The 20358-nt window shown below is 51.6% G+C and overlaps 4 protein-coding genes across 4 annotated transcripts; 3 read left to right on the top strand and 1 right to left on the bottom strand.

The window, feature by feature from the left end:
• The first annotated feature begins 962 nt into the window (after positions 1-962).
• On the top strand, positions 963-6109 carry BO79DRAFT_175271 (ubiquitin-binding serine/threonine protein kinase VPS15). Its single transcript, XM_025679785.1, has 3 exons — positions 963-1292; positions 1350-1470; positions 1520-6109. The coding sequence occupies exons 1-3, from the start codon at positions 1079-1081 to the stop codon at positions 6048-6050; spliced, it is 4866 nt and encodes a 1621-aa protein (XP_025538440.1). The 5' UTR covers positions 963-1078; the 3' UTR covers positions 6051-6109.
• Positions 6110-11074: 4965 nt separating this feature from the next.
• On the top strand, positions 11075-14017 carry BO79DRAFT_229513 (DENN (AEX-3) domain protein; the record flags this gene model as incomplete). Its single annotated transcript, XM_025684045.1, has 4 exons — positions 11075-11455; positions 11521-12540; positions 12603-12839; positions 12896-14017. 4 exons carry the CDS (start codon positions 11075-11077, stop codon positions 14015-14017), a joined length of 2760 nt encoding a protein of 919 aa, XP_025538439.1.
• A 608-nt stretch (positions 14018-14625) lies between these two features.
• Positions 14626-15978, bottom strand: BO79DRAFT_175265 (SDR family NAD(P)-dependent oxidoreductase). The gene is made up of 4 exons (XM_025679784.1): positions 15712-15978; positions 15615-15646; positions 15203-15533; positions 14626-15135 (listed from the first exon to the last, which is right to left on the bottom strand). Exons 1-4 carry the CDS (start codon positions 15834-15836, stop codon positions 14679-14681), a joined length of 945 nt encoding a protein of 314 aa, XP_025538438.1. The 5' UTR covers positions 15837-15978; the 3' UTR covers positions 14626-14678.
• A 58-nt stretch (positions 15979-16036) lies between these two features.
• On the top strand, positions 16037-20275 carry BO79DRAFT_288328 (TBC domain protein; the record flags this gene model as incomplete). The annotated part of the gene is made up of 2 exons (XM_025688670.1): positions 16037-16072; positions 16667-20275. The coding sequence occupies 2 exons, from the start codon at positions 16037-16039 to the stop codon at positions 20003-20005; spliced, it is 3375 nt and encodes a 1124-aa protein (XP_025538437.1). The 3' UTR covers positions 20006-20275.
• Positions 20276-20358: the final 83 nt, after the last annotated feature.

The following is a 20358-nucleotide window of genomic DNA, read 5'->3' as shown; positions in this document are numbered from 1 at the left end:
GTGGAGAGGCCACAAAAACAGTACCTGAACACGTCCCAGACAAGATTTTGATGTCTGCAAGGAATCTGTTTTGAAGGAGTGCAGAGTCCGATGATATGTCGGTGAGCCACGTCCACAGCTGATGCTAACTTTAGTTACTAGGAGCTAGTGACGGGTACTAAATAACTATCCGAGCAGGTGCTCAAAGGAAGGTTGAGGTTATTCGAAATCTTGCCAGCAGAGACGTCGGAAGAATTTGGTCAAGAACAGGTGAATAGTCACACAACAGTACGATGCAGCTGGTAGAATAAGGTGCGATGATAAATACGAGTGCGTGAAAGCCACCAGCTAGCTGTACAGCTCGCTATCAGCACAATAATGGGGCCAATGTTCTTTATGAGGGTACTCAGCACTGTGATTGGCTGCAGTGCTTGGTGCCAACCGGCAGGCAAAACAAGCTTCGACACTCTAGCACCGCATCATTGTATGGTGGTCACCGAATCAGATGGGGGGAATTGCCAGCACATTAGTGCCTGAACTCGCAATGCCAGAGGTTGAAACATCCAGGAGTTCGCGGTAATTGGATGAATAGGGAGGAGATTCCCGTGTTTGCGGTGGTGGATCGCCACCTGTCAATTCATCAAATGATCTGTCCGGATAGATAGTACGATACACCAGAAGTTCTTAGATAATCAAATAGCTAATCGTGCTCGATTTGCTGCTTTATAATTCTGTGCACAGTGATTGATAAAGTTATATTCTCCCGGGGATGAGCTTCAATTTTGTTTCTACTTCCATCTTTCCAGTAGCAGCAGCAGTCATTACCTGCAGGTCCCCTTGAGGCTCCTTCAGGCTCCCAAATGTTGCAGACTCACCGCCTTCCCCGGCATCATGTGACTGATATGCACTATCGGACCCCCTCCAGACGCGTTGGACTGACTTCATCCTGCGACATCCTCCGATCATTTATTTGAGCCTTGTGCCGGGATGATCCAACGCCGTAGATCGGTCGATCGGCTTACCTCTTTGGTATTTAATGGCAGATGCCACATATAATCTACAAACTCAAAGCCTCATGAGATGAAGGCACTTCAACACCATGGGCCAAGGCTATTCCCTCACAACCCTGTCCGCGGGTTCGGCTGGGATCGATGTCCCCGAGCTTGCGGATCTGGTGTATGAAAAGTCGATGGGTGGTGGTCGATTCATGAAAAGTATTCGAGCAAGGCAGCATAATGGACTAGTCTTTGTAAAGGTAATCATGAAGCCTTATCCCAGCATGAAGCTGGAACCATATATCAAAGCTATTCTCCGTAAGTTCCATGAGCATCCAGTCGGATCTTCAGAATGATATCTGACAATCAATTCAGGGGAGCGCAAACTACTGTCTGAGGTTCCGAATGCGTTGAGCTATCAGAGGATATTGGAAACCAGCACTGGCGGTTACCTCGTCCGCCAATACATACACAGCTCTCTCTATGACCGGATGAGGTATGTAACCCAGATAGAATCGGTTTGGACTCCCTCTAATACTATGTAGTACCCGTCCATTTCCAGAAGATATTGAAAAGAAATGGATCGCTTTTCAGTTGCTCTGCGCATTGAGGGATTGCCATTCGCTGGATGTCTTTCATGGCGATATCAAAACAGAGAATGTTTTGGTCACCTCGTGGAACTGGCTCTATCTGTCCGACTTTTCCTCGTCTTTCAAACCAACATTTCTTCCAGAAGACAATCCGGCTGATTTCTCTTTCTACTTCGACACGTCAGGGCGCCGAACCTGCTATCTGGCGCCCGAAAGGTTTCTCGTGGCTGGCGAAGAACCAGGTAGTAGGGAAGTCAACTGGGCTATGGACATTTTCAGTGCAGGCTGCGTCATCGCGGAGCTTTTTCTGGAGTCGCCTATATTCACTCTGAGCCAAATCTACAAGTACCGCAAGGGAGAATACAGTCCGGAACATGGTCAACTCTCCAAGATTGAGGACCCTGAGATTCGCGCGTTGATCCTCCATATGATTCAGCTCGAGCCAGAGTCTAGGTACTCGGCTGAAGAGTATCTGAACTTCTGGAAGAACAAGGCGTTCCCTGACTATTTCTACAGCTTCTTACACCAGTACATGTCTCTGATGACTGATCCGTCCTCAGGCAGAGCGCATGTTGAAACCGACTCAGCAAATAGAGGGGAGGCTGATGAGAGAATCGAGCGAGTATTCCATGACTTCGATAAGATATCGTACTTTCTGGGGGCTTCGCCGAAGGCTTCGACAGATGGTTCTAGTCGCACTACCTCCAGGCTAACCGGCAATACCTTCCCCGTTCAACTGGACCTACCACAATACGGACAACCAACTCCCAAATCTCCAGCTCAGTCGGATGACGGCGTACTGATCTTTCTGACGCTTGTGGTATCTAATTTGCGCAATACTTCGAAATCTTCCGCACGCATTAAAGCTTGTGACGTTCTCCTTGCCTTTGCCGAGAGATTGTCCGACGAGGCTAAGTTGGATCGCGTTCTTCCATACATCATGATACTTCTCAATGACCGCGCAGACTCCGTCAAGGTCGCTGCGATACGTGCTCTTGCACAGTTATTGGAAATGGTCCACGTGGTCTCGCCGGTCAACGCATACTTATTTTCCGAGTACATCTTCCCGAGACTACAACCGTTCGTTCCTAGCGGCAATTCGAACCCGAGTCCTTTGGTTCGGGCGGCATATGCTTCATGCATTGCATCTCTGGCACGATCTTCCTTGAGGTTCCTAGATATGATCCAGGCACTACGATCCGACACCCGCTTGCCCGCTTTGATACCGGCTGGATCTGAACCTAGGTGGACAGAAGATGCTACCTATCACAATCTATATGACGTTGCGAGAGTCGACCTTCTCGAGTATTTTGAGGCTCACACTAAAGCTTTGTTGACCGACAGCGACGCTTCGGTCCGCCGCGCCTTTCTAGGGTCTGTATCCGACCTCTGTGTGTTCTTTGGCAATCTTAAAACCAGTGAGGTTGTTTTGAGCCACCTAAACACCTATCTGAATGACAGGGACTGGATCCTGAAGTGTGCTTTTTTTGAGGCGGTCATTGGCGTTGCAATCTACGTCGGAAGTACAAGCTTGGAGCAGTACATTTTGCCTTTGATGGTCCAATCAATGACGGACCCGGAAGAGTTTGTTGTTGAAAGGGTTCTTCGGTCGCTAGCAGTGATGGCAGATATGGGTCTTTTCCAACGGTCTACCACGTGGGATCTTCTGCATATCACTGTCCGATTCCTCGTGCATCCGAACGCTTGGATTCGCGAAGCAGCAGTCCATCTTGTAGTCAGTTCAACCAAGTTCCTCTCCGTCGCCGATAAGTTTTGCATCCTCGCCCCTCTCGTGCAGCCGTTCGTGATAGCAGAGATAATGAACTTTTCCGAGGGAGAGATGCTTGACGCACTCAAGAAGCCACTGTCAAGGGGCGTATACGATCTAGCATTTGTTTGGGTATCGAAGACTGAGAAGGGTATCTTCTGGAAAGCAGCAAGCCGTGATGGAATATTCACCTTGAATGGAACTGATAGTTCGCTCACAAAGTTGGGACACAAAGCCTCCACTCATCCCAGCCTGCAGCCCAAGAACGAGGAGGACGAGCAGTGGATCGCCCGTCTGAGAAATATGGGAATGAACCATGATGATGAGTCTAAACTTCTGGCCCTTCGGGAGTACATATGGAGAGTGTCGATGCGTCAGCCAAGAGATTCGGAGAATGGAATCTCTGATTTGAACAATGTCATTGCTCTAATGCAGCACGGGGTGACTCCTCAAACAGTGTTCTTTGACAAGACTCAGAACATCAAGCCACGTAGAAGTTCTATCGGCAAGACTGAAAACGATAGATCTGACGAGCGGAAATTGCATACTATTACGGATGCTCTACTTGACGCTTCAACAACCATTGATAACAGACCCGAATCACGCCGGAGACATATGCGCTCACGGAGTCAAAGGGACCCGGGAGCTGCCCTAACAATCCCACGACCGAGTGCCTTGGATAACATCAGGGCAGAGAATTCGCCGATATCCTCACCGATAGCATCATCACCTGGTGCAGCGCCCGGCTCACGGCCTTTGTCACCTCCTAGCTCAGATGCTGGACGTAGGGGCTCAGGAGGTAGGGACAGTCCCGGACATGACAGTTCATCGACACCTACGGATGCGGAAAATCCTGCAATTAGGAAGTTGGCCTCCGGCGTGCAGCGTAAGTCCAGTGCTATGAGCTTACTTAACCGCAAGGATTCAGCCAAGGCATACGCAGAGACTGGAACCAGCTCGGCCAACGCCTTTGGAAAGGTTGATTTGCCATCTCAAAGAGCAGAGGTGTCTTCTTCTCCCTCACCCGTACCGCATGATAGGAAATCACCTGAGCAGGGGCCCCCCAGATTCCACGCCAATCACTCCTATGCAGGCGACGATCCTGTCGTCCTCAAACTTTTAGATTCCGTGTTTGCGGAAAACTATCCTACCGACTTCTTTGATCTAGGGCCCTATGTCAAGGAGATAGACGTAAGGCGTCCGATTGTGAAGGCCAATGGGCAAGAGCCTGACAAAGTGTGGAAACCGAATGGAGGTCTTGTAGCCGTTTTTGGGGAACACAGTGGCCCTGTGAACCGCGTGGTTGTGGCACCAGACCATGCTTTCTTCGTTACTGCTGCGGACGACGGCACCGCTAAGATCTGGGATACGACTCGTCTTGAGAAGAATCTTACACCGAAATCCCGCCAAACATACCGCCATTCCACCGAAGCGAAATTGAAGGCGTTGACTTTCGTTGAGAACACTCACACTTTCGTCACCGGCGCAAATGACGGCAGTATCCATGCAGTGAAGGTTGATTATCATAATGCCAACGGCACCGTTCGCTATGGGAAACTCCAACTTGTGCGCGAATACCAGCTACCAACAGCTGAAGATGGAACCGTCGAGTATCCCATTTGGATGGAGCATTTCCGTCTGGAGGGCCAGTCCACGCTTCTCATTGCCACCAACACCTGCCGTGTTCTGGCATTGGACATGAAAACCATGCTTCCGGCGTACTCATTACAGAACCCAGTTCATCACGGCACACCAACCACTCTCTGCTGCGACCGAAAGCGCAGCTGGCTCCTAATCGGTACCTCACATGGCATCCTCGACCTGTGGGATCTTCGCTTCCGCGTCCGTCTCAAAGCCTGGGGTCTTTCAGGCTCCGGCGCCATCCACAGGATCCAACTCCATCCGACCAAGGGCCGTGGACGATGGGTCTGCGTCTCAAGCAGCGGCAGCCACGGCAATGAAATCACCGTCTGGGACATCGAAAGAGTCCGCTGCAGGGAAGTATACCGAGTAGACACACCCAGCGTCAACAACCCAAACCAGCCCAACTCAGGCAATACCGACCCTCACAAAATCACCAGACTAGGACACCCAAGCAGCACACGAGACTACGAACCTTGGCACGTCGAAGGCAGCCGACCGGAAGGAATGCTCAGCCGATTCGCAATGGAAGGACTAGCATCAGGCCCAATAGATCACCATCCATCCGGCCCATCTCCTTCCGCAGGAATCGGTGCCTTCGCACTTGGCTTCGACTCCCCCGACGACGGTCGCGACAACACCACTCGCTGCGGCTTCATCATCTCCGGCGGCAGCGACCGCAAAATCCGCTTCTGGGACCTGACCCGACCGGAGCATTCCACTATCATCAGCGGGCTAGAAGTCGTCACGGATGGCGCCGTGACCAGTAAACCACGCTACGACGTATCTCAACCCATCCCCTCCCTAGTCATCACATCAGAGCACATTCCGACCCCTTCTTCCTCTTCAACACCCGACCCAGTCCAGAACGGAAGTAAGAAGAGCTCCGCCAACGCCACTGCCAACGCCAAAAAGAGCGGAAGCGGCCGTCTACCCCGAAGCACGGTGATTAGCTTGCAGCAGCAGCAATTACTGAAGAGTCATCTAGACTTTATCCAGGATATCGCCCTGCTGAGAAGCCCGTATGGAATGATCGTGAGTGTTGATCGCGCGGGAATGGTTTACGTTTTCCAATGATTTGTCTATCTCTCTCTGTATCCACATGTATAACTACTGATAGTATTGTTATGAGTGAGTATACTTATGATAACACATAATTCGCAACAGTTTTCGCTTTGAAATAGAAAATAAGCCGTAGGCAGTCCGTCACTACAGTAGGGGTCGGCCTATATCCGACAATTAGTACTATAGTAGCGCAACTTGGCGGATGTCTAAACTACTATAGTAGATAGACTACTGTAAGACTAAGGGGTTGTGTGTTATCAACTTATCATATGATCTATGATATGTCTTAGACTAGTTGATTTGCCAGGATTGATGCATAGCGTCCTTCCTAACGGTCGATAATCCTACCCTGTTCAACGGCTGAAATGCGAACGTCCGGTTGGTCGGTTGGCGACGTATCTACTTACTCCTAATAATAATATGACATATCAGATTAATGCCATGGTCTTATAGTATTTTTTCCCCTTAGGTCTCCACTTTAGTTCTCTTTCCTATTTTACGGGGGAGTATTGTAGTAGTGGTTATAGTAGTAGTAAATGGAATTTGCGCCATTTGATGTGCTGGTGGTATCAGCAGCATAATATATACTAAGTACTGTCTTACGGAGTACTAGCTTACGTTCGACGTATATGCTTCCGTTCTAGGGATGACCGCTAGGCCAATGCATAAGTCACATGAATCAAGCACGATGGTCAATGCTACGTAGTACCTACAATACTAGTGTATAGACTATAGAGAGATGGAGCAATGTTGAGAGAAAATGCCGGAAAGATTGTAGAAGCAATCAGGTGGGACAGCGAACTTGGGGGGATGGAAATGATGAAACACTAGGCGACGGATACAGAAAGCGATCGGCAAAGAAAATTATAGACTGGATGCGACCAATGCGGTTGGCGTTAATTTCTTTTCATTGTCTACTTTTGCCCTGCGAGTAACAAAGAGAGAGACATTTTAGTTGTTTTTAATATCGGGTTAATTTGATTGATACAGTTGGGATTGAGGGTCGCTTGGCTGTTGTTGTTGTTGTTCTGCTTTTCTTGTTGTCTTGGTTGGATTGGTTGTAGGAATTGTGCCAGGCAACTATTTCCGTAGTTGGGTTGATTCGTCGAAGAAGCCACTGGAGATGTGTAAATTCTCGGCATCGCATTCTGGCGAGCGGAGGTGATTACTCGTCCTAGTTATTGCTAGGGCGTAGTGTTCCGTACATCCGAAACCAACTTCTAAACACTCTTTTGTGTTCATTCGTGTCGGAGAGGTTGTAAGGTCCAAATATGAGAAGCGACGGTAAATTAAGGCAGGCCCTATTATTGAGCATTGGATAGATTAAGCGAGGGCCAATTTCGGATACAGACAGGTGACCGGTCGATAGGTCAACCTGCAGTATTCATATTTGAGGCATGCACTGATGCACAAACAATTCTATCTTGAACTTCTTGTGATTGATAATGGTGCGTGCAGTGGGTTCAAAGGGTTCGAGCGGATGAAAAGTCTGGTACCGCCAGATCTGGACCATGAGATGAGAATCCCGCGTCCCGTTGGTGAACCATGGATGGCGAAATTAATACGATTCATGCCGCGACGGTATCCAGTTCAAGTCTCCATCTGGCTTCTGCAGGGCCCGATCGCGGTTTGCTTTTGTTACAGGTAGACATTCTTCGGCCAAGTTCCATCCCCGAAGACTTGGCGGTGTGCGGTCTTGTTTCTTATTCTCCTGCCTTCTTTGCCTTGCTCCTCATATTGACTTGTGGGATATACTCCGTAATATTGGATCGACACCATCGGGCTTGGTTGACGGGTGATATCTGTAAACGCAACATTATGTTCGTCGGACTGGTAATATCCCGATCTCTCAATCACGAACGCGCCTCAGACTGGAGATCTAGATCGACGTTCCTATGCATGCACTGAATCTGATATTCCGGCAGCCGGTGGGCGAATGACTGTCAGGGTAAATGGCGGACTGACTCGATCGGTGGATCGGACCCAGCGGCGGGCAGTGAGACAGACGCGTCGCTTACCGACCGAATGGACCTGATGGGGGCGTCTAGCAATGTTCTGGAGAATGACACCGGAATTACAATCTGCAGCAGTGAGGGTCGAGTGTCAATGCGCTCCAGTCTCAACACGGCGACACACAAACACTTCAATAGGGGTTGGAGGGAAGAGCCGGAAATTCCGGGCGACGCCCATGACTTATGCACACAAAACCAAACTCAAAGTCTTCGTTATGAGACTTACTGAGAGGTATTGCTTTTACTCTATATGGTCGTGGTAGATGGTTGCTTGTATTACCTTTCCTCTTTCTTCTTTGCGCGCATCTTGAGCCGCTCTAGGAGATTTTTTTCGGCTGGGGACGTCGTCAGCGATGCGAGTGTCTCTGCGAGTGCGACATAAACAACCCCTAACTGCCGTCCTACATGAGCCAGACCGCACTTATGGTGGCCTCTGCCGTACACCCATAATTGATAGGCTTAGTTCCTGGAGCCTAAGCGTCCGAGAGCGAACCACTGCGCATCCTGAAATGATGATCTCCCACGCGCAGGCAGGGATAGCTGATCTGGTTCTGACACGAACAGTCGGAGTACAGAGCAAATAGGGCCTAGCCAACTAGATGAGGTTCTATCGTTGTAGTACTCCGTATCTCAGAAATCAAATTGTCGATAGAGTTTGGCGCCCAGGAAGAGCGACCACCTCCCATTCATCAACCGATGCAGATGGGAAGACCGGCGGAGGAAGCGCAATCTCCCATTCCGGGACGTTTGTCTTAGACCCCTGATGACCGTGCTCGCCAGTTAGTCCACCGGCGTTGCACCGTTTCTGCCTTTGCTAAATTTATCGTGTCGGAGATACTATCATTACGCTCGTAAGGGGCTGCAGTACGGCGAAAACAGCATTGTTAAAGGCTTTCCAACCTGGCTGCATAGCCGGGGGTTTTTCTTCCTTGACCCACGTTGAATGTACTGCAGTTGGACACGACATGGCAGACTGAAACCGCGGAGGATGGAAGCGTGGTCACATCCTGGTCTGGTGTAGTGTTTAGAGCAAAGAATCTGCGACCAGAGACCGGGGGGTGTGTGTGTGTGTGTGTGTGTGTGTGTGTGTGTGTGTGTGTCTGGCTAATGATCAACCTCAAGAATAAGACTGTGAATGCCCTGGTCAGACACGGCACTAAGAGGTTTAACTTTCGACTGAACCTTCCCGTGGTGTGGATTTGTCATTTCGCATCGTGCCAAATGCGACTGGTTTTACTCCGTACCTTGCCTTTTTATCCTCTTCAGGGCATGATCTCTCTTTTTCTTTTCTTTTTCTAATCCACCCTTTGCTCTGTTTCCTCGGTTCTCAACAGTTTTGGCAGGGTGCCTGGAAGATCCATTCTCGCGTGGGAGAGAGACTTTCGGGCCGTCCGTCTCATGCTAGCAATGAATAGATAGTAAGTCTAGTACGGAGTAATAGTAGAGAGTTTTATCGTGGGATTCTTGAGCCGGGATACCGTTCTGACTAGATATTAGCCTGTCGCATGGTCAGACTGTTAGCTTGATAAGGAAGAGGGGATGAAGGGAGCATCCCCTCTTCCTTGGTAGTATGGCAATTATTGCATTCTCATCTACCGCCATCCATCCACTGAGTTCAAGCTTCTTTCTCCCCGCACGGGCGCAAGGACTGTGACAGGGATGCAGCAGAAGCAGGCCAGACTGGAACCGTACAAAGTAAAGTAGTAGTAGTAAATTACGAGGTACGTACTTTCCAAGGGAAGGATAATTATTGGTAAGTGGTAACCCGTCCGGGTGGGAGTGGCCGCACGAGGCCAACCCGTGATGGAGAGAGACTAGAGCCAAAGTTGTCCCTGACTAGCAGAATAGTCAGCCGGTTCTTTTCCTCCCCCCCCCCCCCCCCACCACTACCTCCAACCGGCGCAGGAACAGTTTAGAGAAAAATTAGAATTATTATTATTATTATACGGTAATAGTCTACTACTCCTGGAGTTGTCAATTTTTATGTAGGATGTAAACCATCATTGCAGTGGCAGATGGTATGCGTTATCGAATTTTTATGAAAATAATAATATTATTATTATTATCATTATAAGTTCTGCTGGTGACTTCTTAACTACAAAAAGAGAGACAGTGGAGGTCACTCCCAAGTATCTCCTGGATGGTTCACGCAGCCAAAGAGTACTCGAACAGTACCTAGTCGGCCCAGCTCTCCACCTTCCACCTCCACTGGGCCCTCTCTGCCCCCTTTAGTGGTCAACGAACCTCTAACTAACCGCTTCCTCTTTCCACCTTAACTCTTCATGGTCAAGATTGTCTCCCTGCTTTGCCTTTTGCCCTTTTCCTCCCCTACTCTCTCTCTCTCTCTCTCCGTCCGGTTCCAATTAACCTGGCTTAACCTAACTTGACCTATTCTTTCTCCCCTTCTCCTCCTCTTCCCTCTCCCTCCTCTTCTCTCACGCCTTTTCTCTCTTCCTTCCTCCCTCTTTCCCCTCCTTTGTCCTCTCCTCCCTTTTCCGTTCCTTATCCAACTCCTCCCCCTCTCCGAGGATCAGGACCGTCCGGTATCAACACCACCGCCACTCAAGGGAGTTGTTTTCCTCGCTTCCACATTTCATTGGATTATTCCAATCTAGATGTGCTGTAGAGCGTGAGAAAAGAAATGCCCATCAATTGAGTTCGCGGGAGTAGTTGTGATCGATCCGTCCGATCTCATCTCCGCTGTGTTTCCCTCTTTTTAGTTGCAACAATATCCTGCCCCTATTCTAATAGCCGTCCTTCCTTTCACCCTCACTTCTTTTTCGACCTCTAGCAGTGCTACTGTTCTCTCGACCTGCCATTCAGTCTTCTAGCAAGCAGAAAGGAAACGGCAAAAAGTCAACAACCAGTCGTGATTTCACTACTATTCGAACGCAACCATCGGAACCAAGGTTCGGAGACCGCCTGCGTCCCAAACGGGAAAAAGTAATCCATTACGCAACCTACGTCTGTACATAATATAATATTCCCCGTCAATCCCTTGAAAACCCGACAAAAACCATCACTATGGGCCATTCTCTGAGGGACCACGCCTCTTTCGTCCGTCCGTCCACTCGCGACCGGCCGTCGACCCGCGACCAAGGGGAGAACTCGCTCGTCGTCCCTAGTCGCACCTCCTCACTTCACTCCCGCATTACGCAACCCATCCCTTCGCAAGCCAATACGAAAGCTTCTCAGCGAACCCCCAAGACTCTCACTCATGCGTACATGGTTTGCGGTGTTGGCCGGGAACCATCCCAATGGGTCCGGGCTCCCGCGCCAGCACAGGGAAAGATTGGACACATGAAAGGAGCCGTGGGCCAGTTTTGGTTGCCGGAGATCCTGGGAAGCAGTCCCCGTCTGGAACAAGATAATGAAATCGCCAAGTCCTTGCATTCGGCCATGAGGGTATGTTCTTTCTGAATCCGCCGCCATCTGGTAGAAGGGTGGCTGACACTGACTGGCCGTATTAGGCATGCTTCCCTCACGATGTAGAGATCTGCACCGGCAAGAACCAGCCTCACTGCGTCCATCATGCCTTCGTTCTGCAGCAAGATTCTTCTCACACCCTATACGGTATCGCCCTGCGAGTATGGTCCCGCGCAGACGACAAGCGTGCGGAAACGATTCGCGAATTGCGCAAGAAGACAGAACCCGATTTCTACGATAACCCGGAAGAGACTTACTGGATCCCATACTGTCTGAGTTTCCTTTCCCGCTACCCACTCTACGACCTTCTGGGCGACTATCTCCGTGGCATGTGGATTCATTGGAACAAGGCCACCAACTTGTTCCATGCGGAGGAGGTTTCGCGGATTCTGAGCTTTCCTGCGCCCCGCCTCAACGACCTGGTTCGCATCGACATGAAGGATTATGCTCTCTGCTATCAGTTCCCATCGTCCCCGACGGGCTTCCAGAACTTCTCCATGTGGCCCCTCTTTACCTGCCTGTCGATCCCTAATGTGGTGGGTGTTGTTGAAGCTGCCGTATCGCCGACACGTCGTATCATCTTCGTCAGCCACTACCCAGCCATGCTCACCATGGCTGCGGAAACCATCCGTTACTGTGTGCGCATTTACGAATGGAGTGGATTGTATGTCCCCGTTGTCCACGCTCGTCACATCAAGGATTTGGTCCAGGAGCCCGGCCCGTACATTCTCGGTGTCACGGCTGAATGCCGAACCCTCTTCAACGCTCCCTCTGATGCTCTGGTCGTGGATTTGGATCGTAATTTTGTCCTCACATCGAGTCCGCCCGATGTTCTGACTCCTGGTCAGCGCACCAAGTTCATCAACCGGTTGACCCAGGCCTTGAATGGTGATGTTTCACCCTCGGGTGTTCCAAACCACCTCCGTTCTGCCTACGCTGGTGGCAAACTCATTCCCGCTGGACAGATCATCGTGATGCGGGGTGAGGTCGAGAGCGTCCAGGATCCTTCTTGGTGGAACCAGGATGCTGTGATGAACGTTATGGATCATGTGTGCGAGAAGTTGGTGAGTAATTCTTCTGGTGCAAATATCTGTGTGGGTCTTTACGTTAACAATATGTGTACTAGGGACGCAATACTGGCATGAAGGCCATCTTCGGTGGCTCTGTCAAGAAGCCTCTCATGACCAAGGTTTCCATGCGCCACCTGAACGAAATTGTGCGTGAAAGGAACCAGTACTCTCGCGATGCGATGGAAGCTTGGCAAGATTTTATCAACCTTAAGGGTCGCATGGACACCGAGCTGAGCAAGGTCACCAAGCGCAACAACTTCTTGGTTGAGGAGCTGGAAACCTGGAAGCAGCAGGTTTGTCCCCCCTCCCTGAATGGCTCATGTATAATTCGGAGACTAACCCCATGCAGTTCCTCAAGTTCCAGGCTTTCGCCGAGACCCTCACCAAGGAAACATCTGAACTCAAGGTTAAGATTGAGAACCACAAGCGTGAGAACCGTCGTCTTACCGGTCTCATTGACCAGCAGAAGGATGATGTGGCTCGTCTCTCTCTCCGTTTGTCCGGCACAGAGAAGCAGCGCGATGATGCTCTGGAAGCGTTGGTCCTCCAGCAAGAAATTGCGGAAGAGCTCGAGCGCGAGAGGAAGCGCAACCAAAAGGAGCTTGCTTCTTTGCAGCACTCCAATGCTTCCCTCACGCGGCAACGCGATGAGGCTCAGCGCGTGGTGCTGGGTCTCCGCAGCCTTATCAATGGCCAGACACATCACATGGAGCACATCGTTCGTTCGATTGGTAGCTCTACCGACCTGACCGAGCTGCCCGAAGCCGAGGCTGCCGTCGAGACCAAGGAGGCCGGACAGGATGTTGAGACCCCGAGAGAATCTGCCGTGTCGTCGCGACGCTCTAGTGCCAATATCTCCGCGAAGAGCGTTGCCAACAATGTGAGCCCGGACTTGGAGCAACATCTCCTCAGCATGGGTAAAAGTCACAACCGTCTTGCACGTCTCAGCATAACTGATGTCGCAGATCGCTACCTGCGTGACAAGACTGATGCTATTTCCGATATCATCCGCAGCATCAGCGAGCAGTGTGCTGCCGCTGTGGAAGGCCTACAGCTTGCTCAAGATGCGGAGGATGATGACCTCCCGGCATCCGGCAAGACCACCCCAAATGGAAGCCGTCGTCTGACAACTGATGGACTTCGTGGGCACTTGACACCCGCTGGCAGTGAGATGGGAGATGGCGACAACCACTCGTTGCACCCCGATCACCGGCGTTCTAGTGTCCCGCCGACCCCAGACCTGGTGCATAACCGGTCCAGCACATCCATGTCGATGGTCAGCAGCTCGACGTTCCCGGAGAGGTCGAGCCAGCAGTATGGGCCTGGCGAGATCCCGACCCGGATTATCGAGGACGATGATGAGCGCGCTCACGAGACCGATGGTCTTGATGACCACACTGAGACAGGCACTCTGTCCAAGCAGGCCAGCGAGGACCTCATTCGGGCCGGCTCTTCCCGACTGGTTGCGTAATTGTCTCTTGAGAACGACGATGCAACGCTTGATTTCGACGACTTTTGACGCGACGTCTGCTCCTACCATCTTGTCCAAATTAGAGCGAGTTGTGGCCACTCTTTGGCATTGATTTATCTGCCTTCGAATTTTTCTTTTGACAGTTCCCTGTTATTCCACCTTTCTTTTTCCTCTGGAGATTCCCATTGTTTTTGACTCCGTGATTCTACCCAGGCGTTATTCTCCTTTACAATTCTCGGGAGCACCATGTGACCCCAGTTGATTTTTCACGGGACGGCTATATTGATTGCTTTGGTTATTCCCACCTGCCATCCCGTCTTTATACCACTTTTGCCTTCTTGAGAGTCCGTTGACTTCTCCCGCCTTGTAGTAGATCATTTGGCTTCCCCTCGTTGGGCCGACCCCTCATTCACCAGAATTTCCTATCCTGTCATCCTCCTGTTTCCATTTGTCCATACTTCTACCTGTTGACTAGGGCAGCTTTGAAAGCTGCTATGTGGAGTTTAAAGAGATACACTGAATTGGTGTCAGCCAATTCCCCACTGCAACACAAAAACCTCTGCGGTCCTCTGAATGTAATTGTTGGTTACAAACCTCATTCGAATCCTATTTGTTCATTATAAGGGTAGTTCGAGTAATCTGGTACTATAATGCATAGTGACTATGCCAACTTGCCCGGCACAAACGGGTGTCCAGCACTAAGTCCACCACAGACAGCCCAAGCCTGTCCATTGACATAGCTACTCTCATCACTCCCCAGGAACAACGCCACGCGAGCCACCTCATCCGCAACCGCTCCCCGCTGCAGAGGGTTCAGCTGCCCGACCTTTCGCTCCGTGCCTCGCGCCCGTGCAGCATCAAACACCGCCTGAGTCATACCCGTCTCAATCAACCCCGGACAGATGGCATTGACGCGAATTCCTGTCCCAGCCAACTGGTACGCACACGTCTGGGCAACAGAAACAACCGCCGCCTTGGAAGCAGAGTAATCCGTGGAACCAGCATTAGAGCGCAGTCCCGCAACAGAGGCCGTGCAGATAATAGAGCCCCCGGGGTACGGCTTCGCCTCTGAGGTGCGCTTCATACCCTCGGAGGCGTACTTGGCTGCTAGGAAGACACTACAACCAACAAATCAGAGACCAGCTCAATCAAGCAATTTAAATAAAATGCAAGGCTCTTACTCACCTAGCCACATTCGTATTCAACGTCTTCATCAACTGCGCTGCCGTAACCTCAGTGAAAATCTTTGGCTGACCCACGATGCCCGCATTCGCGAAGAATATATCCAGTCGGTTATACTTCTCTAATGCGTCGTGAACGACTGCCTTGACGGCTTCTTCATCGGCGGCATCGAATTGGCGGATGTGGATGTCTACGCCGGGATACAGGGACTCAATTTCCCGCTTGTGTGTTGCCAGGTGGCTGTCTGCGTAGTCGCAGATGTAGATGGCTTTGGCGCCGTTGTGGGCGTATTGGTGCGCTGCGGCGCGGCCGATGCCTGCGGGGGAGTTGGCTCCTGGTTGTTATTAGCATGCGTGTCCATGTATGTGTAATATTTTGGGTAGGGGTAAGTAGTATGCTGAAGGGGAGTGTATACCGGTTACAATTGCGACTTTGTCCTTGACTCGGCTGGTATGTTGTCAGTTTTGAGGGCAAGTATATAAAAGGAACTCGAAGTATAAGTCTAGACGTACGGTCCGACGGAATCGCCTGCAACTTGGCGGATTCGAGGAATGCCCTCAAATGTGCCTGCGTCCGGAATGCCTTCCACTAATTGCTGGCTCACGGCTTGGAGACGACGTTTGGCTACTGAGGACATGATGGGTGAAGTATGGAAGGGACGGGGGATATATAAGTGTCCACTAGGTTCACGGTTTGAAAGAATTGTTTCTTTTGGAGTTGGACTGTGGTGGGAATCTGGGGTAGAAAAATGTATTAGGCTGGTTTTACACCGACAGGAAGACAACAATCAGCTTTACTCATTTTACAAGGTCGATCTCCCCCATCGCAGCCCCCAGAATGACGCCCGGTGGCTGCGGAGAACCGAGGCTGAGGGTCAGGTGACGGAGAGCAGAAGCCGAGGGAGGGAGATAGTTGTGGCCTGAGGCATAACATATCGTCGGAGTTAAGACAAGCTTACCGCCGGAGATGAAGATCGACCATTCCCTGAAATTCAGGCACCCAGGCCCCTCTTACATAAGCGTGAGCTGGCGGCATGCCAAGTCACATGGCTGCAGCCACACGTCATGGTCCGTTCGTTCGGCTCCCCAAAGCAGCTGGCATTCCAGACCCTGGCTGCTACTTTTCTCCCTCAATTTTCCCCCCGCGTTCCTGTCATTCCTTGCCTCTGTCTCAGCTTCGACCTCCTGCTTCCGCGGCTTCACTTGAGATTCTATCGCTTTTCTTTCTCGTCTTGCGGTTTAGCGTGCGGGTGTTATCATCATCTCCGGTTGCTCAGGTCGATCATCTGCCGCACAAACAAAGTCGCAAACAGCGGAAACCGGCCTCAGGTAGCACAGCCAGACACAAAGCTAGAGGCTATAAAAAGACACACATCGGTGATCCTGCTTGATAAACTCCACATTCCTGTCTCAGAAATCACGCAAAGAAGAAAGACCGAACAAAACGAAGCATACATGAAGGCCGCAGTTCAAGTATCTGGCTCTGTTCACCGCCCCTCGAGTCATGGCGGAGTGCGATATCCCACAACTACCGCGTCGTTCCTCGTCTCGGACCTCCTCCTCTTCCCGGCGAAGTCAGAAGGCTAAGACCGTTCGTGCCCGCTCGCAAAAACGTAATTCGGCCTCCTCCAGTGCCACAGCCACCGACCTGACCTCGTTCCCTTCGCTTTCCCCGGACCGCTCCCCCGAAGGGTTCGTCGGCCAACCCGCGTTGAACCGTGCATTGACCAATGCCTTGTTGGAAGGTGAAGAAGGTAGTGATAACCCGCCGGATGTTAATCGGGATCGGAGGTCTACCTTGGCTAAGCTGACCGGTGGCTCGACCCCGAGCCCTGGTCGTGCTGCCCTGTTTGGGGATTCGGTGCCCATTCGTGATTTTCCGGGGGCGTTACACCTGGCGGATGATTCTCATATTGAGCGTCTCATTGCGAGCACCGGTGCTGTTAAGCTGGTGCGACAGTTCGCCCGTGATTTGGCACAGCGCGATGCGGAGATTTCAGCTCTGCGACAGCGGGCTGATGCGAGGGAGAGGGAGTTGAAGAGGATGCTGCGGGAGGTTTCGGTCTCGAATCAGGATATCGAGCGTCGATTATATCAGCTGGAAAATGCGCCGTTGGGCGATGAAGCTGGTCAGGAACATGGTGGCAACACGGAACAGCCGGGCAGCTCCGCCTCCAGTATGCATGGACTGATGCAGCAGGCGATGATTGACGGGCTTGGATCTCAAGCTCATGAGGAAGGGACGGATGCTGCTGGTAATGTGCAGGCCACTGTTCGAGGTCCCCAACGTCTCGATAGCGATGCACGCTCTGGCAATTCTAGCGTGGAGTCGGGAACAAATCGCAAGAGACATGGCTCTATCCGAAGTTGGCAGGACTTCATTTTCGGTAATACTACGAGTAGCCGAAAGACAAGTCGGGCAAGCAGCGTAATGGGTGAGGTCGAAGAGGAAGAAACTCAACGTCAGCGAAATCTCACCAACCCTTCTAGTCGCCGAAAAGCGCTGGACGAGCAATTATTTCAACCCCCAGAAGGTCAACAAGGGCCTACTGCGGGGGAAGTTGCTGGAAAACATATCAATGCATCCACTGGCGGAGACGACGCTAGTACTCATTCACGCAAGTCATCCAAGTCGCTATCCTCGTGGACGGTCAAGTTGTTCGCTGGGAACTCACAAAACGAGACCAATAGTGATGACGGCCGCGGCAGAGCCTCGTCTACGAACCGGGGTAGTAGCAAAGGTATTTCTCCTGCGCTTCCTCCCAATGCTAAGGGGCCTGTTTCAGCCATGGCGGCCCTGAAGCGAATAAATAGCAATACTAGCGTGCACAGCGCTTCTGGGCGAGCACCTGGTCCCAACAGCGTGGCAAAATCTGGCCAAATAAGCCGGAGGCAACCGTCTGCGAGTGTTTCACTAGGAACGAACGCGGACGCCACAGCTAAGAACGCAACCAACCTCGGGCCCGTTGAGATGGATGCCATCCTTCCTCTGGAGTCAAGACCTCCTACTCTTTCAAACATGTACAACAACTATCAACCGGGTGAGTTGCTGACTGACCGTTTTGGATTTATCTACGACCAGCGTCGCAAGAAAAGACAAAGGGAGGCGAACGCGTTCAAGAATGCTGGAGGCAGCAACCGGCTCAGCATTGCAGAGACTCTTAGCAGCTTACGGAGCGACGCTTCCGATGGTGATGATGCATCCGACTCTTTAAAGCAACTGCAGCCAATGCCAGAACCTCAGTCTTCGCCTGTGTCTGCGTCTCCCGAGACAGCGGAAGCCGGTACAGTCGCACTTCGGAGATGGCAAGATTACCTGAGGGTACCCACTGGACCGACAGAGTTGCTGTCACATACACCTTCAGCTGGTCCTATCGTATCCCTCACCACAGCAGGCGACAGTTCCCCTCGCAATTCTGCTGTGGCTGTCGACAAACGTGGCGCAGTTTCCGTCAACCCGAACGCTCAACCATCGGCATCTACGTCCACAGTAGTCGCAGATCGTCCAGAGTTCGCAGGGGTTTCCTCCGACGAGCCAGCCGCATTAAGCCTGGCTGCAGGCGAGAATGAACCGGTTAAATTGCTGCTCGAGCAATTGACGGAACTACATGATTCCCTACAACGTGACCGGACCGTGCGGTGGAACGAGTTCCTGCGCAAAGTGCGTGCAGAGCGCAGAAAAGACGGCGAAGCTGCCGCAGCAGCCGCCGCCACCTCCGACCGGGCACTGCAGTCTGTCGATATGCCCGAGGCATCGCTGGCCGATGGCGAAGTGGTAGGTATTTCTGGCCTAGGTAACAAGGGCAAAGTCGGCCGTGCCAAATGGCGCGAGTTCCGGGTTCTCGTGTTGGGAGGAATCCCCGTTGCCCTCCGGGCAAAGGTCTGGTCCGAATGCAGTGGCGCTTCTTCGATGCGGGTACCTGGTTACTACGATGACCTAGTAAAGGGCACCGGTGGCTCTGAGCCCGACTCGTCGGTCGTCGCCCAGATTGACATGGACATTAACCGGACTCTAACCGACAATGTATTCTTCCGCCGAGGACCAGGCGTTACCAAGCTCAAGGAAGTGCTCCTGGCCTACTCTCGACGCAACCCTGAGGTCGGCTACTGCCAGGGGATGAACCTCATCGCCGCATCTCTCCTGCTTATCACTCCCACCGCTGAAGACGCCTTCTGGCTCCTCACCTCCATGATCGAGGTGATCCTTCCCGAACACTACTACGACCATGGCTTGCTCGCCTCCCGGGCCGATCAAGTAGTACTGCGCCAGTACATTGCCGAAATCCTGCCCAAGCTATCCGCCCACCTCGAGAGTCTGGGCGTCGAACTCGAGGCACTAACATTTCAATGGTTCCTCTCCGTCTTCACCGACTGCCTCTCAGCCGAAGCCCTCTACCGCGTCTGGGACGTAGTCCTCTGTCTGAATGTAACCAGCGCCGTCAACAACCCTCCCGCCACCGGCACAGCCAATGCCCCTTCTTCCACCTCCACAACCGATCCCACCGACTCAGACCCCAGCGCCAGCGGCAACGGAGGCGGCAGCACCTTCCTATTCCAAGTAGCTCTCGCGCTCCTCAAACTCAACGAGCAACAACTCCTCACCACCTGCTCCACCCCAGCCGAACTCTACACCTACATCAACCACCAGATGACCAACCACGCCATCAGCATCGACGGCCTCATCCAAGCCAGCGAAGCCCTTCGGAACGTCGTCCGACGCGAAGACGTGGTCGCCCGTCGCGCGGAAGCCCTCCGCGAGATGCAGGAATTTACGCGAGGCCGCCCGACCTCATCAGGGGATAGTTAGAAGAAGAAAAGTCCCCCAACTGAAAATCAGAATCATGTCCTGAAAGAGGAAGAACAATAACAACAAGAAGAAATAAGCAAGCATGATATCAAATATCAATTTTTTTTCCCCCAAGATGTTGTCCTTATCTGCAACTCCATCATTGCATGATACCACAATGTGTTATTTGTGATACGTATCTTTATCGATATATTTTTGCCGCCCCCATGCCAACTATGCCCTTATAGACCAGCACCACCAATTTCATTTTTTTTTCCCGGTCATGATATGAATGAGTGTACTGAACTTCATTAGTGTAACAGATTAGTTCGATATTACTAGCGCAGCGTTGGATATTAAATGATACATTCCCC

This window comes from Aspergillus costaricaensis, assembly GCF_003184835.1.
Source record: "Aspergillus costaricaensis CBS 115574 unplaced genomic scaffold BO79scaffold_20, whole genome shotgun sequence".
Taxonomy (NCBI): Eukaryota; Fungi; Ascomycota; class Eurotiomycetes; order Eurotiales; family Aspergillaceae; genus Aspergillus; species Aspergillus costaricensis.
Note: the sequence above shows the minus strand (reverse complement) of the source record. Positions and strands in the feature narration are given on the sequence as shown.